This window comes from Austrofundulus limnaeus, unplaced genomic scaffold, assembly GCF_001266775.1.
Source record: "Austrofundulus limnaeus strain Quisiro unplaced genomic scaffold, Austrofundulus_limnaeus-1.0 Scaffold32, whole genome shotgun sequence".
Taxonomy (NCBI): Eukaryota; Metazoa; Chordata; class Actinopteri; order Cyprinodontiformes; family Rivulidae; genus Austrofundulus; species Austrofundulus limnaeus.
Genome location: NW_013952434.1, coordinates 2,270,079 through 2,285,066, shown reverse-complemented (window position 1 = coordinate 2,285,066; position 14,988 = coordinate 2,270,079). Strand labels below are relative to the sequence as shown.

At 37.1% G+C, this 14,988-nt stretch overlaps 1 protein-coding gene across 1 annotated transcript in view; it reads left to right on the top strand.

Annotated features, from left to right (window-relative positions):
* The first annotated feature begins 946 nt into the window (after window positions 1-946).
* The window catches only part of necab1 (N-terminal EF-hand calcium binding protein 1), a 29,632-nt gene continuing 15,590 nt past the window's right edge, over window positions 947-14,988 (top strand). Inside the window, exons 1-5 of the mRNA XM_014005835.1 lie at window positions 947-1,093; window positions 3,950-3,974; window positions 7,366-7,474; window positions 9,198-9,223; window positions 9,307-9,404. Of these exons, the coding sequence (XP_013861289.1) occupies window positions 1,004-1,093; window positions 3,950-3,974; window positions 7,366-7,474; window positions 9,198-9,223; window positions 9,307-9,404 (348 nt within the window). The 5' untranslated portion in view covers window positions 947-1,003. The remainder of the gene's footprint in view (window positions 1,094-3,949; window positions 3,975-7,365; window positions 7,475-9,197; window positions 9,224-9,306; window positions 9,405-14,988) is intronic.

Sequence of the window (14,988 nt, the reverse complement as noted above, 5' to 3'; positions counted from 1 at the left end):
TGTTTTGATTTTCATGAACCTGCTCTGCCTTTCTCAGCGCTCCTGAAACTTTTCTCCATCCAACCAGAACTTTTATCTTCACTTGACCTCTTTACCACACTCCCCGTTTACTTAGATTGTCGTACTTGAAATCATACTCTTTTTTTGCAAATAATAAGGCATACGTAGTATTTTTTAAGTAAATGTCAAACATTTATCCCATTTTCCCCTCGTAACTGCAGTGTAAATTGTTAATAACTGCCATGTGGTCAAAATGGAAAATTGTAACTTTAAAACAATAATAAAGTACTAGGCATCTTTTTTAAGGCGTCTTCAAATTGAATTAGCCTTTTAAATATTGCCTCTATTTATTGAGTTTACATTTAAAACACATGCTCGAAAGGGAGGAATGTCTAAGAACATCGTTTTATTCGAGCTAAGTCGACCTATTCTAAGGTTTTTGTCCCCTCAACAAAAACTTTGCTAAATATAGCAGCCCTGTCCTGGCAAATTTGTGCTGCTCAGTTGGCTGCAGTTACCTTTTTAAACAAATTACAATTTATTCATTTTTTAAATAATAGCTGCGACAAATGTTGTATTTTATTAGTATAGTATGAATTAAAGTTTATAAACTAGTGCTCTACAAATTAATTTTAAAGTTTAAAACAGATGGCAAGACGCTCGGACCAGCGGAAATAAGCAAGGATCCAGGCACCGGAAGTACTTCAAAATAAAAGCGCACTTCACGAAACAAGCGTTGCATTGTGCGGGACTAAATAGACAAAACTCAATTAAAACTAATGTGGACTAGTAATATCCTTTTTGTGGCTTAAAATAAAAACTAAAGGCAGTGTTACGCTTTAAAACAAATTAACTAAAATGACAATGATTGGCACTTCCGGACGGAAATTATGACAGATTTTGTTTCTCTTGACAGCAGGTCAGACTCGTGTTTTTTTCTTTCTTTCAGCAGCCTCAGAGATCAGTGAACAGAGTCGGACACAGTCCTGAAGCATCGCAGTAAATGATGGATTGTTCAGAGGAGGTTCAGCCCGTGTCTGAGGAGCCCAGCTCTCAGATGGAGCTCAAAAAGGGAATGTCCATTTTTATTGATGTAAGTAATTGATGTCTTTTAACATTTAAATCTGTAAACTGCAACAATTTGAAATCTCTTGGTGTTGTTTTTTTCAATTATTTACATTTTTGCGGCATAATCTGCAGAATAAATCAGCTAAAAATAATTTAAAATGTGTATTTTAAAATATTCACACACGTAATACTCTTCAGACTTGTTACTCTCTGTGTGAAATCTTCCATTTTAATCAAATTAATTAATTTGACAGGGCTGCCCTTTACTGCGCAATTGGGTTAAAAGGGTCTTTAAAAGGCAGTTCACACCAAGTCATTAAGTTAATAAACATGTAGAAATAGTCTTGATTTAATTTAAGTCAGACTCGCTCTAATTAAATAAAAACAAAATCAATACATTCAAAACTTTGATTTTTTTATGCCTATGAGATTAAAATCTTTATTTTAGAGATTCCAGCAACATGATATGGAATTAAAAATTCAAATGTGAGCAGATTTTCTTCATCACCTCAGTGTATTTCACACATTCATCCAGGATTTGACTAACCTGTGATGCCTTCTTCTACAAAAAAAAAAAAAAAAAATCTGTTGACCTCCTTTGGTGTGTGAGGGAAATGCTGGCTGTTGATGTAAATAACTACAAGTTATTTGTGTTTCAAAGCAAATGTGTCACTATAGTGACAAACTGTATATCCTCTGAGAGACAGCGAGGGAAAAATAGGACACTTTCTGAGATGTGCTGATTGACAGAGCTGAAACATGTCTACAAAAACACTTCAGCACTTAATGCTTTTATTATGGCCTCAAATTTGATTAGAAGTTAAAAGGTACTAATGTGTTTCTAATCTGGTTCATGTTTTCATTAGTTGGATGAATAAGACTGATTCATATGGTGTATCTGCCAATGAGTGTAATCTACCCAAGTTCTTTCACAGTATTTGTGGATTAACACATTTTAGCAACAATTAAAAATACAGAATATTTTAAATTAAATGCCTGTTTCCAGAAGGGCATTTTGGTCAATTCTTGATAATAACGTTAACCTGATCTCAAGTAAAATGTCCCACTCTAAGCTCAGTCTTTTCAAAATTGTTTGAGTTATAGCCAAGATTGTGTTAGCTAATGTCAGATACCTGTGGCGGTCATCTTGAATTGGATTGATTATTTCTCGCAAGTTTAATTAAAATCTTTCCAATTAATCATGGTATATTATCATAACCATTCATATATTTAAAAAAAATCTTGAGGCATTTCTAAAATGATTTATTTTTGTCTAACAGTGAATCAATCAAATTTATTAGTCTGAAAAGCAATCAGTCTATATTTAAAGGCAACTGAAAGCATCAATTTGTCATTTCAATGCCCCAATAATGACAGATTATTTTTCTACATTATTGTTCTGACCATTATTGACCATGGACAGTTTCTCCAGGCCTTTACACTGTCTAAAGTCCTGAAACATTCCAGCACCTTCAGGACCTTGGACAGTTCCTTTAATCCTGCACACTGTCTGAAGTCCTGAAACATTCCAGCACCTTCAGGACCTTGGACAGTTCCTCCAGCCCTTTACATTGTCTAAAGTCCTGAAACATTCCAGCTTTTTCAGTACCTTAGACAGTTCCTCCAGCCCTTCACACTGTCTAAAGTCCTGAAACATTCAAGCACCTTCAGGACCATGGACAGTTCCTCCAGCCCTTTGCACTGTCCAAAGTCCTGAAACATTCCAGCACCTTCAGGACCTTGGACAGTTCCTCCAGCCCTTTACATTGTCTAAAGTCCTGAAACATTCCAGCTTTTTCAGTACCTTAGACAGTTCCTCCAGCCCTTCACACTGTCTAAAGTCCTGAAACATTCAAGCACCTTCAGGACCATGGACAGTTCCTTCAGCCCTTTGCACTGTCCGAAGTCCTGAAACATTCCAGCACTTTCAGGACCATGGACAGTTCCTCCAGCCCTCCACACTGTCTAAAGCAGTGATTCTCAACCAGGGGTATGCGAGCATTTTGCAGGGGGTACATGGAATAATTTTCCAGGTGTGTAAAAATAAATAAATAAAAATAGGACTGAGATATGTAGGACCCTATGATTTCTGCAAAGCAAAAATTGCAGACAGAAACACAGAATTAACACAAAATGAAATCCAGTATAAAATGTGGAATCTCACAGAATTTGCTCATTTTGGACAATACAATGTATTTTGGACGCTGCTGTTTTCTGCACCTGCCATTACCTGGTTTATTTATTTAATTACTTATTCACTTTCAAGGCAACATCATTATGTTTGTCAAACATCTTTATGTTTAAATTGAGTTGAAAAAAAATAAAATTCCTGAGAATTGAAAGTTCAAGGAGGTTAAATAAATAGTTTTCATTTACTAATGAGTTGTAGTACATTATAGTTTTAGAGAATCATCATTATGTTTCACTGAAGGGGTACTAGTGCTATGACAATATGGCTCAGGGGTGCACAAGTCTAAAAAGGTTGGGAACCACTGCCGTAGATGGTCTATTGTGACAGAATAACCTAATTATTTTATGAAAATGTTTTAATCAGAGATATATAGARCACTTTAAGAATATTTTTCCTTTAATTAGAAATGTCTTGCATGTGTAGATCTACATGTAAAAAGTTGACCTGAAGGAAAAGTGGGTGAAGGCATTTTTAATTAAGTTTGAGCAGTTTTAAAGCTGATGTGGTGGTAGCCAGCCTCTCTTTCATCTGCCCTGGACTCTGGGACAGAACCATCAATAATTCAACACCACACCACTTTTGCAAGCGTGATCAATGAGTCCCTCACACACTCACTTTAACTTTGATGAAGCGTCATCTTATTTTAATTTATTTTTTATTTGACATCCTTCTCTTCTGTTCTGGTTACAGATTCTGCGGAGGGCGGACAAAAACGGTACGTTCCACCAACAACAACAAACACTCGCTTGCTCGCTTGTTCAAGTATCACTTCAACCCTGGTTTCTGGTGTTTGAGCGCAGAGATACTTTCTCAATGAAATTCCGATCATGACTCTCTGCTGATAGTCTGTCAGTTTCCATGGAAACAGGAAACTGACCATGCCCGTCTAGGTCCTGTTTCTGAGCATCAATGAGGAAAAACAAAAACAAATCTGACAAATTGCTCTTATCACGGTAGTCCTTGGAGCTGATTAGCTGGAGGTTGGAGGCACAGTTTGCTTTTTTTATTTTAAACTCTTTCATGTGGTTTTTTGATAAAACAGACAAAAATAACAAAGCACAAAGAAAAAATCAAATAAAAGAGTTGAAAGCAACTCAGTGGCGCTCCAGTTTTAAATAAAAGGCTTTTATATCTATATAGCAGAACCATTCAACTGGTGGCCCTCAGGCCACATTTGGCCCATTGGTGACTTCCATCTGGGCCACCTATGAGACCACCCCCACTACCTGAAAAAAAAACTTTTTCAATTTAACAAAATTTAGAAAAAATTCTTCTGTTTTTGCTCTTTTGTCACACATGAATGTTTTAAATAAGCAAAAATTATATTATCAAAGACCACCTTCACCTGTGGTCACAAACGTTGGTTAATAATTTGATAAGGACAGAGGATTTGTTGGTTACTGAAAACACTGCTGACTACTCAACAGGCCATGTTTTATTTCATCTTATTTCAGTCCAGAATCCTCAAACAGCCACTCAGTCGGGGGGCTTAAAGTGCACAGACTGAGATCTGGAAAATGTGCGGGCGATGAACTCCTCAAGTAGGAACTCAAAGAAGTCGAATGCATCCATGCAGGTTGCAAAATGAACACCTAAAATAAGAGATCACAGCAAAGCAGGAGGAAATTCTTCATGTGGTCTTTCTTCTTTTTCTAAAGATGTAAAATAAAAAGCTGCATTTACTCCTTACAGGAAGCCGCAGCGTGTCTTGCAGCACAACAGAAAGACAAAAACTGAATATTAGTCACTGAAACCAGAAAAACGTTTACCACCCTGTTGCATCATCTCTCCTTTAACAGTCTGAATGAAACTGAAGTGGCTGCGATGTTTTTTTWAAATATTTTTTATCTGTCTCAGCTGCATGGCAGAACATGCTGCTGCAAAAAGCTGCGCACATCATTCAGCCAGGGCGGCCTCGCAGATGTGCAGCGGCCCTCATGAATGCTGGCTTTTGAATTGTTTGGAGAAAACAGACCAGATGGTCCCTCTTCTCTTCAGCTGACATTAGTTCTTAAAAGAATTAAAGTTTTTATTGGATTTTCTGCTTCAGCGTCCAACATGAACGGGCTCAGAGGAACCAGTTGGGATTCTGGATCTTCTGGTTCTGGTCAGGATATTATTATTATGATAAAAAATAGTTAATTATTTGAGGCTTTACATTCAGAATTCACAAAAGGTTCACTTTTGGAGCCAAACACATCAGTCAGGTGACCTTAAAAACATCAGATTTATATTTAGTGAAATTAATGTTGAAGGGGTTGTCATGCAGCAGGAGTTCTCCCCACGTGTTTGTTCTCCTCTTTGCACCAACAGCAGCATTTGCACGCCGAGCCAAGCTTATTTCTAAGCTCACAGCTCCGTGAGTCACCGTATGTTCCGGCAACGTGTTCGCTGCATCTATAGCAACATGACAGTGGYGCTGAACATCATCTTCACAGCAGGTTCGGCAGATAACAGCTAAAGATCAGCCGCTAAAACAAAGCTGCCGGGCTTTGCTCTGTGTGTTTGTCCACAAACTGTTCGTTGTTCCTTGTAAGTTATTTTCTGTTATTTTTTTTCTCCTCATGAATATTTTACTCTGCTCATAGTGCAGCCTGAGGCAGTCGCTGATTGTTTGATTGCTTTCACACGAGTGGAAGCAGGAGACGCTGATGACCCTGTGTGAAGTGAACACAACGCTGTCTGCTGGAATCATCAAAACAAAACGTTTTTCCCTGCAGCTTCTTCACCGTGAACATTTGGACCATTCTTTCATCAGCTTGGTCCCTGTGGTTTTAAGTGGGGTTCTGTGGGAAGGCTGTGAACAGCTAATGTCTTACCTGCAGTGGATAGCTCCCTAACGACCTCAGTTTGAGGAGCAGAGAGTGGATTTCTGCAACTCTGATTATAAAATTTCTTAAAAGCCTTTACACAMTGACAGTTATTTTGTCAGCCTTTCCTGCAAGTATTAAGTCTCTCAGGCTGCACCAAAAGTGTTACAGCTAACTGCTGCTGTTTCCTCTTTAAATACCCATCAGCATCTATGTAAATATCTGTGTAATTTGAAACTGACAGTGATGTTAAAGTTTCTTAAGTATCATTTGCATGACWTGTAATAAATCCTTGGACATTATAAATGTTTTAAAGGGGATATCCACTTTTTTAGCCTTTAAATACGTTTTGTTGTCTCTTTGTGCAGAAAAGTTGCATTTAGTCTTCTGGTGCWGCAAAGATATCTTTAAACTCTGTTTGGGTCATATTTTTCAGTCCGATCAGTTTTTCCCAGTTACTTATTTTGAACAATAACATCAATATTTGCTGCATCKTCCTTCTCCTCTGGCTCTGGGTCAGACTGGCTCCAACATATAAGACTGGATAATCAAGTCTTCAGTTGCTGACATCTTTTAATTGATTTGTAAATAAAACATTTCAGTGCTGTCAGATAATCGTACTTCTGCTGTCAAACTAAAATTGCTTTTAAAGAGACAGCCTCAAAATGAGTTGATCTGAGACACATCTCAGAATAAGTAGCGTTACAATAAGGAATTCAGATCAAAGTATTGGAGTTCCACTTTATATAGATCCTGATTGAATGATTTAAATGTGGAAAAGAAGGRTTTAAAAGCATGATATGTCTCCTTWATGGCAGCGTCTGTCCATTTTGGGTTTGGACCTCTGAGCTCCCTTAGATGGTCTTCTTTTATGTTTTTTTGATGCCAATTCTTCTCTTGACTAGTTCTATCACTGTTTTGTAAATAATGTGTAAATACATTTTCAAGGCTAAGAAATATCTGGAGATATTACTAAAAATCTTGTCATTATAAGGACAATGTAAAAAAAATGAAGGAAGGAAAAAAAGATTTCCTGGTGATTTATTGCTCAAGAGGCTATTCTGGTAAAAAAAACAATAAAAATACTGAGTTAATATTTTAAAGTTGATTTGTCCAAACAGAGGTTGTTCAAAGAGTTACCTAAAGCAAGTAAGATATTCTTTGTTCATAACTTTTTCACCCCAGTAGATCTAACATTGCTTTCAAGAAGGTTAAAATAGTTTGCTCACTTTGTATTTAGTTACAAAAAGTCTTTTCCTGATTCTGCTTTGAGAAGATTTGTCTCTTTGTCCCCAGATGATGGAAAGTTGTCCTTCGATGAGTTTAAATCCTATTTCTCTGAYGGAGTCCTGACAGCTGAAGAACTGAAGGAGCTCTTCCACACCATCGACACCCATAACACAGAGTGAGTCCAGTCACTGCTTCTTTAGTGCTGGCAGACAATAAGAATGATTTGGAGAAAATATTTTATGATTTTACTGAAACGTTCAAGAGATAATCACTGGATGTACTTCTACAAGTGATTAATGTAGATTTAAATGTGTTTGCTCCTTACACAGAAGTATAAAACCAGATTAAATATCAGATCTCAAATTAGAGGGGACTCTGTCGAAGCAAAACAGAGTTGTAACTTTTTACATTTACCATTTGGCAAGGCTCAAATTTTTATTTTGTTTTTACTAAACTGTGTCTTGATCTGTATATAAATATAAATTGATCGCTGCAGTAAAATAATTGTTCCCATCAATAAAAATGACAGCTGCAGTGACGATTACTTGATTATTTATCATCTGAAAACAGTATTTTCTGTCAAGACACACAGTTGTTCTGAAAACAAATTATTGCTTTGAAGCAGAAAAAGCCTGGAATGAAGAGCATCAACTGTTACACTGATGGTGAAAATCTTTAGATCCACATCTTATATTAATTAATTACATGACTGCGTTAATAAATTATGTAATGTTTTTTGATATATTACTATTTAATATGCTGTTTAACCGCCAAAGCAAAGGTGATGAATAACACATAAATATAATAATAAGAATAAAACAGCKTATTAAGATTTATTTACATGGTTTCATTTTAATCAACATAATTACTGTGTTTCTATTAGGATTTAAGGGCACATTTTGCTGCTCGCTCATAAATGGTCGTTAATTTACTGGTTAATTTACTGTAATGTGAAGTGAAGGACTAACAGCTCAGTTTGTTTGCTGACTCCTCAGAGTTTCAGGTGCTTCTTAATGTTAATAACAGTTTGAAATCCCAGCAACATAGAAATGTCAAACCTTTTGCCCCCTTCATTCTCCCCATTTGTTCATAAAACTTAAATTTATGAAAAACCAATAGAGTTGTTATTTAACACAGTGTTACATTATAATGTTATTTAAAGACACAAACACCCTTTTCCTCAAATACTCTTCCTCCTTTTTTTTAAATCAAACTCTTCTTATAAAAACCTTGAATTTGTGCCAGTTCTGCAGTGAAAACAGCGAGAAGCAGAGGGTGAAGCTGTTAGAAAGCAGCGTAAAAAGTCTCAGATTGGCTCTCGCATTGATTAAATAACGAGTCACGATGCTGTAGGATCTGCAGGAGAATGTCCTGCGATTCATCTGCAACACTAAAAATTCAATACTTCTACTTTTAAAAATAGACACAGTAGAACTGCTGGAAATAGCTTTTTTTTTTTCAAGTAAGGCTTAGAAAGGTGAACATATTTTAAGTGTAAATAAATTGAAGAAACATCAGAAACAACTTGTGTTTGTCCTCGAGAGATAAACTACTTAAATCTATTGGAATCAGCAAAAATCCCCAAACTTTATAACAATTTGTGTTTGTGTGAAAGGCATCTGAATGATAACTCACTGAGATTGCTTTTGTCTCTTCCAGACACACACATTCACACTCCGACCTCCTTAAATCACAGTTTCCTCTCTTTAGCCTCAGAAATAAATTTAAAGCATTCTGCTCTGCTGAATTTGGCCTAATGCTCTGATTCATCCAGTGTTGGTGCATTATTTTATTTTATTTTATTTTATTTTATTAAGAACTAAATTTACTTAATTTTAACTTTAAAAGCAAGACAGATTGTTTTAACTTAAATCTCTTTTGTTTTGTTGTTTTTTCAGCAATGTGGACACTGATGAGCTCTGTGGTAAGCTCAGTCTTCAAACTTAAAGTAAATTTTAAATTTCGTTGATCATTCAGGTGACTTTCTTTTCTCCTGCATTTTTAAAGAGTATTTCTCCCAGCACCTTGGTGAATACGAGAACGTCCTGGCAGCTTTGGAAGACCTGAACATGTCCGTGTTAAAGGCGATGGACAAAACAAAGAAGGTAAGAAGACGTTAATGTCTGGATTCTTCATGTTCGGAGGGTTATTTGATGCTTGAATATGAAGAACCTGTTGGCAGGAGCACCGTTTTAGATGGTTTATTTAATTCTGAGTTCTGAAGACATTGCATGTTTTGTCCTCAGTTCGTTTTTATCCACCCACTGTCATTTTGTCAGAGCTATTTGGAGTTCTAGGTGAATTGAAGGTCAAGTGCTCTGAAWGTCCAGACCTGATCACTCTGATAAAACTGGTCCAAATCTGTTCAGGTTTAGGCAGACGAAGCGAGGCAGCTCCTAAATTATGGAATAACCTTCCCTTGGATGTCAATTTGAATCTCTTCTCCCTGGCCTTTAACACAATTTTAATGTTGACTTTTAATTTGTTTTTATGTAATTTTTGACTGATTGTATAAGTGAACAGTTGTTGTATTATGTGTTCAACACTTTGGTCGCCTGGGTGTTTAAAGAATTTTTTAAATGAAAAAAGGCAGAACTGATTTCTCCAGCTATAAAACAAAACAAAAAAAACATTTTTTCATCATTCAAATTTTAAATTACATCCAGAAATCTAGTTGACCCTGTGTGTCTTTTTAACTTTGACTTGAAAAATGGTTCAACTTTTGCCACTAAGAGGAAAAAAAATAAAGAATTTTGAGTCTTAGTTTATATTTTCTACTCTCTCGCATCCTTAAACCTCCCATTAGTCAGATTTCTTTTCACAGAACCAAACTGAATCAACAACTGAGCCAAAAAAAAGCTGAAATAAAAGCACAGTTCCTGCATTATAAAAAACAGCTTTTCATCCCAAGATCATCTTAATGTTGCTGCAGACCTGCCTGAAACGAGGCGGAAGAAGAGAAGGAGTGTACCAACAAACCAAAGCGGCGACAGATTAGAGACTGGATGTGGAGAGAAGACAGAGAGCTGACAAACTGAATCTTTAAGACCTTCTTTTCTTTCCTCCGAGTTTCATTTTTCAGCGTCTTATCAGGCACATTATGACACATGCTGTGAAGCTCAAATCAGCCCTCGGATCGGCACAGAAGTTGACACGTCTCACCGCGGACACTGTGTGGGAGGCAAAGCTTTCATTTATCAGTTGTAGTTTTTTTTTTTCTTTCACTAGCACAGAGGAATAAGTGACAAATGTAGACATACTGTGGAAACAAACAAAAACGGTCAAGTTTTGGTTTAGAAACACTAAATTCACCAAATAAAAGGGAGAATCTTTCATACAGGTTCTTTCCCAAAGATCCACTTTGAAATATCTGAACTATTCNTCAGGTGAACATTGTGGAAGACGAGTTATCAGATACTCTGAGGATCAAGAACAAAGTGAGTTTGTGTTTTTTATAGGGCTGTCTAAAGATGAAAAAATTACGACATAGCTGTGAATTAATCACGATTAGTCTTTAATATACATTTCTATTGCACATTGATAAAATAAATTACTTGAGTTCGTTTTTAATGTTTTATTTGGAAAACAAAATTGATGCTTAGACATGATTTTTTGAATATAAAACAGGACCTAAAAATGCTCCAAACATATTTGAGTTAGTTAAATTTTGTGCAGAATAATGGTTCAAGGATTTTCGTTCTAAATGAGTACTACATGAGGAATGAAAGATAGATACTAAGGTCACAGTTGTCAGCAAAACATAAATAAAATAAAATAAGCCATAAGAAGACAAAAAGAAAAAAAACTGTACATAATGTGTTACACGTGGAGTTTTTTTAAATTGTATTTATTTAACCTTTATTTATCCAGGTAAACAGTTTGAGAACCACTTCTCATTTACAAACATGACCTGGCATGCACTGAGTGCATTGCAACATACAAACCTACATATTCAGCCAAGTGATTGTAAATTTTAATTGTGATTAATCGCGATTAAAATTTTTAATCTATGCCCAGCACTAAAATTAATCAATATGAGTTAACTCGAGTAATTTCACTGCCCTAGTGAATACCCAAATATTTCCAGGCAGRGTTAAACCCCACATTGTTTCCTGATTCTAGCGACACCTCTGCTTTAAGAGACAGACAGAAAATAGGTTTGAAAATTGACCTGATAAAACCCTGAAACTGAAACGCAGCTATGGAAAAGAGATTTCAGGGGGAAAAAAAAAACCTTTTGAACGCCTTCAGTCATCTCTCACAGGAAAAATAGGGCCTTAAATGCCCTCTCAGCCTGCCACACAAACCGCTTCACTGCTCCCTCTGAGACGGTTATTGGATATTTGACCTCAGTTGAAAGTAAATAACTGCTCTGCTCGTTCTGGACAGATCTGACAACAACAAAATCACTACCAGGACTGTGGAAGAAYGACGGTCCTGAAATCATATTATGTAAAATAAAAAAAACATGAGTCCACAAATACTGAGCGTAGAGATGACTCATGGACCAAAATAAGAAAACTATGAATCCACTATTCTCTCATCACTGGCGGAGCAAAGAGGCAAACAGATGCTGCGTTAGTCACAGGCTGGAGCTCAGCTCGTCTCTGTTGAACTGTATATGTGCTGGAGTGGRTGATCTCTGGCTGTAGATGTGTTTAGACTCAGAAGGTGTCTTAGGGGAATGGGGTGTTTTTTTTTATACACGGGCTAATTTATGTGCATGTATGATAAATTCATGTGTGTGGGCGCGACAAGAAGGAGGCGGATCTAAATCAAAGGCAGATTTATTTACAGCGCAGATCTGATTAGTGTCACTTTGCATTTTATTTGGTTCAAATGTTTGTGCCGGAGTTTTAGATGAAGATGTTGAGAAAATATAAAGTTGCAGACGTTTTGGTGAAAATGTGAAAACATTATGCGCCATCTGATGCAGTACTAAATGTCTTACATGATCTGATAGTACTTGGAGCATGTGCTTTACAAAGCTTTCAGCTGCTACCTAAAGGGTGTAAGAAAATATCGATACACTGAAATATCATTTAATATCCTGATACTGTATTGATTTTTAATTAATGCTTAATGTATGGAWGTTGCAAGAGGAATTGTGAGCTACAAATACAGTATTTTTCTGATTACGTAAAAATAAACTGAAATAATCAGATTTTGTGTACATAATGAATGGAAAAATTGGAAATATATCATCTTGTTTACAGTATTGCAATTTATTGTGATGTATTGTGAAGCCTTTTTCATGATATCCTGCCAATATACAGCCCTATTATTACCACACTAAACTTTAGCTCGATATCTGTTAAAGTCAGAGTGAAAAAAAATATTGTCATGTGCAGAGGAGCCCAAAGTGGGGCCCGCGGGCCAAATTTGGCCCGCCAAGCCATTTGATTTGGCTCACCAATAGTTGCCAAAGTTACAAAGTTGTAACCTGTTATCCTTTAGGTAGAAACACAGTATTTCTATTGGTCAAATGACTATATAAAAGGGCTGTAGTGAAGGTCATGTCTTTGATTTATTAGGATTAACAAGAAATATTAAATGACAAGAAATATTTAGATCAGATTTAACCCCGCATGTAGATTTGCACACTTTATAAGGCCACAAAAACTCATATTTTAKCAATTTATGAAATGTCCCATGAGCGTTTGCTACTTGAGCGTATGGCAGACTTTCTCCAAGTGCACAGACTAAAATAAAAGAGGGCCATTGCACAGCTTAATGGTTAAAAATAAAGGACTTTACTTAAAAAGTATTTGCATTTCATGTATTATATAACTGCATTTGGCCCACAGCCATGGATAGCGTTTCCTTTTGTCCCCCTCGGGGAAAATGTTTGGGCACCCCTGGTCATGTGTRTTCGTTTACCAGTTTGTGTGCTTGAACCATACGGAGAATGTACCAATGCATGGAAAAGATTAATAAAGAGAGATCATACAAAACCCAGAGCGTTCTTCTGAAGACTGTTTTAATGACCAAGTGTTCAGACTGAAAAACCAGGAAGACAATTGAATTTGACCCAGGCTCCGAGACATGGCTCTGCCTATTTGATTACATCATCGGCAAGAGATCCCTACGCTGCTCGGAGCCACGTCTCCAGACTCATAATCCAGCTTAAGATTTAAAAGTTCAGTTATGTGTTGAATATGTTTTCAGGCATGTATCTATATAAAATCAAGTTAAGCAAAACAGTCACATTTAACAATCTTTACAGTTCTATAAGACTATACCATGTGARTGTACGGTAATCAAAAATCAATATACTGTATAACCTAAACCCCAAAACATTTCTTCAAGAGTTACCCCTAATCTACCCTGGATGTGGCTCTGCTCCACTTTGCTCTGCTCCACCCTCAATTACGCAACCAATATAATCATTAAGGGTATTTACACTTTTACACTGGCTCCGCAGCMTTCCACATTTATCACACAATCTTGCATTTTCTGCACACGCTTTTTGCTTCCCAACGGCTTAGTCATTTGTATATCTGTGGTGGTCATTTTGTATCGTGTTGACTCTATAAATCAGCTGTACATGCGCATTCAAAAAGTTTGCAATTTTATTATAATTTGTTCAGTGGTATAAAACATTAGCGCCCACCTTTGGAGGATAAATGCAGTAAATCTGRGTTCAGCTGCAGGAGAGCAACCCTGCATGTCACAGTGACTGACAATTGTTTAAAATTGCAACCATAAAATTGAATTAAATGGCTTTATTAGGGCATTTTTTATGTCGGTTAATCAGAGATAATTTAGGCTTCATTTTTTTCCAGATTCAAGCAACTACAGTAGAAGAGAAACTTTAAAATGTAGGCTAATATTTACTTTATATTGTTAGGAATTTGAGTTTGAGCTCTGATAAAAACCCRAAAACAGATAAAGGTTTACAAATTTTATTAAAATTGCTGGTGTGGAGCTGGAACAACCCAGGTGCGTGGGTCCGGTTTACTGGACACAGAAAAAAACAGGTTAGTGGCTGTAAGACTCTAAGACAATATACTACTAGTATTTTCAGCTACTAACCTGGTGTCAACTGGGAGCCTCTGTGTTGAAACACCGACTGTGTCAGTTTGGTTCCAGARAAACACGATGACGTCACCGACAATTCTTGGGAGCGTTGCGGGTTCGAGAAACGAGTCCGGGATCCAGGGACAGATGAGGGTCATACACAGAGGGATCAGAGAATACGACAGGTTAAGAGGAGCAAACTTAACTCTTGAATCCGGGAGGCAGGTAGGGGTCGAGAACCAGGAAGTCTGAGGTGTCGTGGTGCCGAGCAAGGGAGAGATGAGGGGCAGGAGTCCGAGAAACAGAAMCAGGGTCATTACCAGAAGAGCAGATGGCAGAAGGTATCCGACACAGGCTGAGGCAAGAGGCGGTAATCCAAGGGACGAGAAGGGGGTCGAGGAGCCGAGATCAGAACAGGACATGGGACAAGAATGCTGGTGAATCATAGACTGGCTGATGATAAACTGGCAGAGTGCTGAGGGAAACGGCTGGCTTAAATACAGAGGGACACAGGTGAGTTGCATGAGCTGATTACCTGAGGATCTGTGAAGGAAGGGGGAGCAGGGCTGTGACAAGGCTGAGGAAAAGAGCTGCTAAAAACACATGACGAGATAAAAATATCCATCCATCCATCCATCTTCTTCCGCCTATCCGGGGTCGGGTCACGGG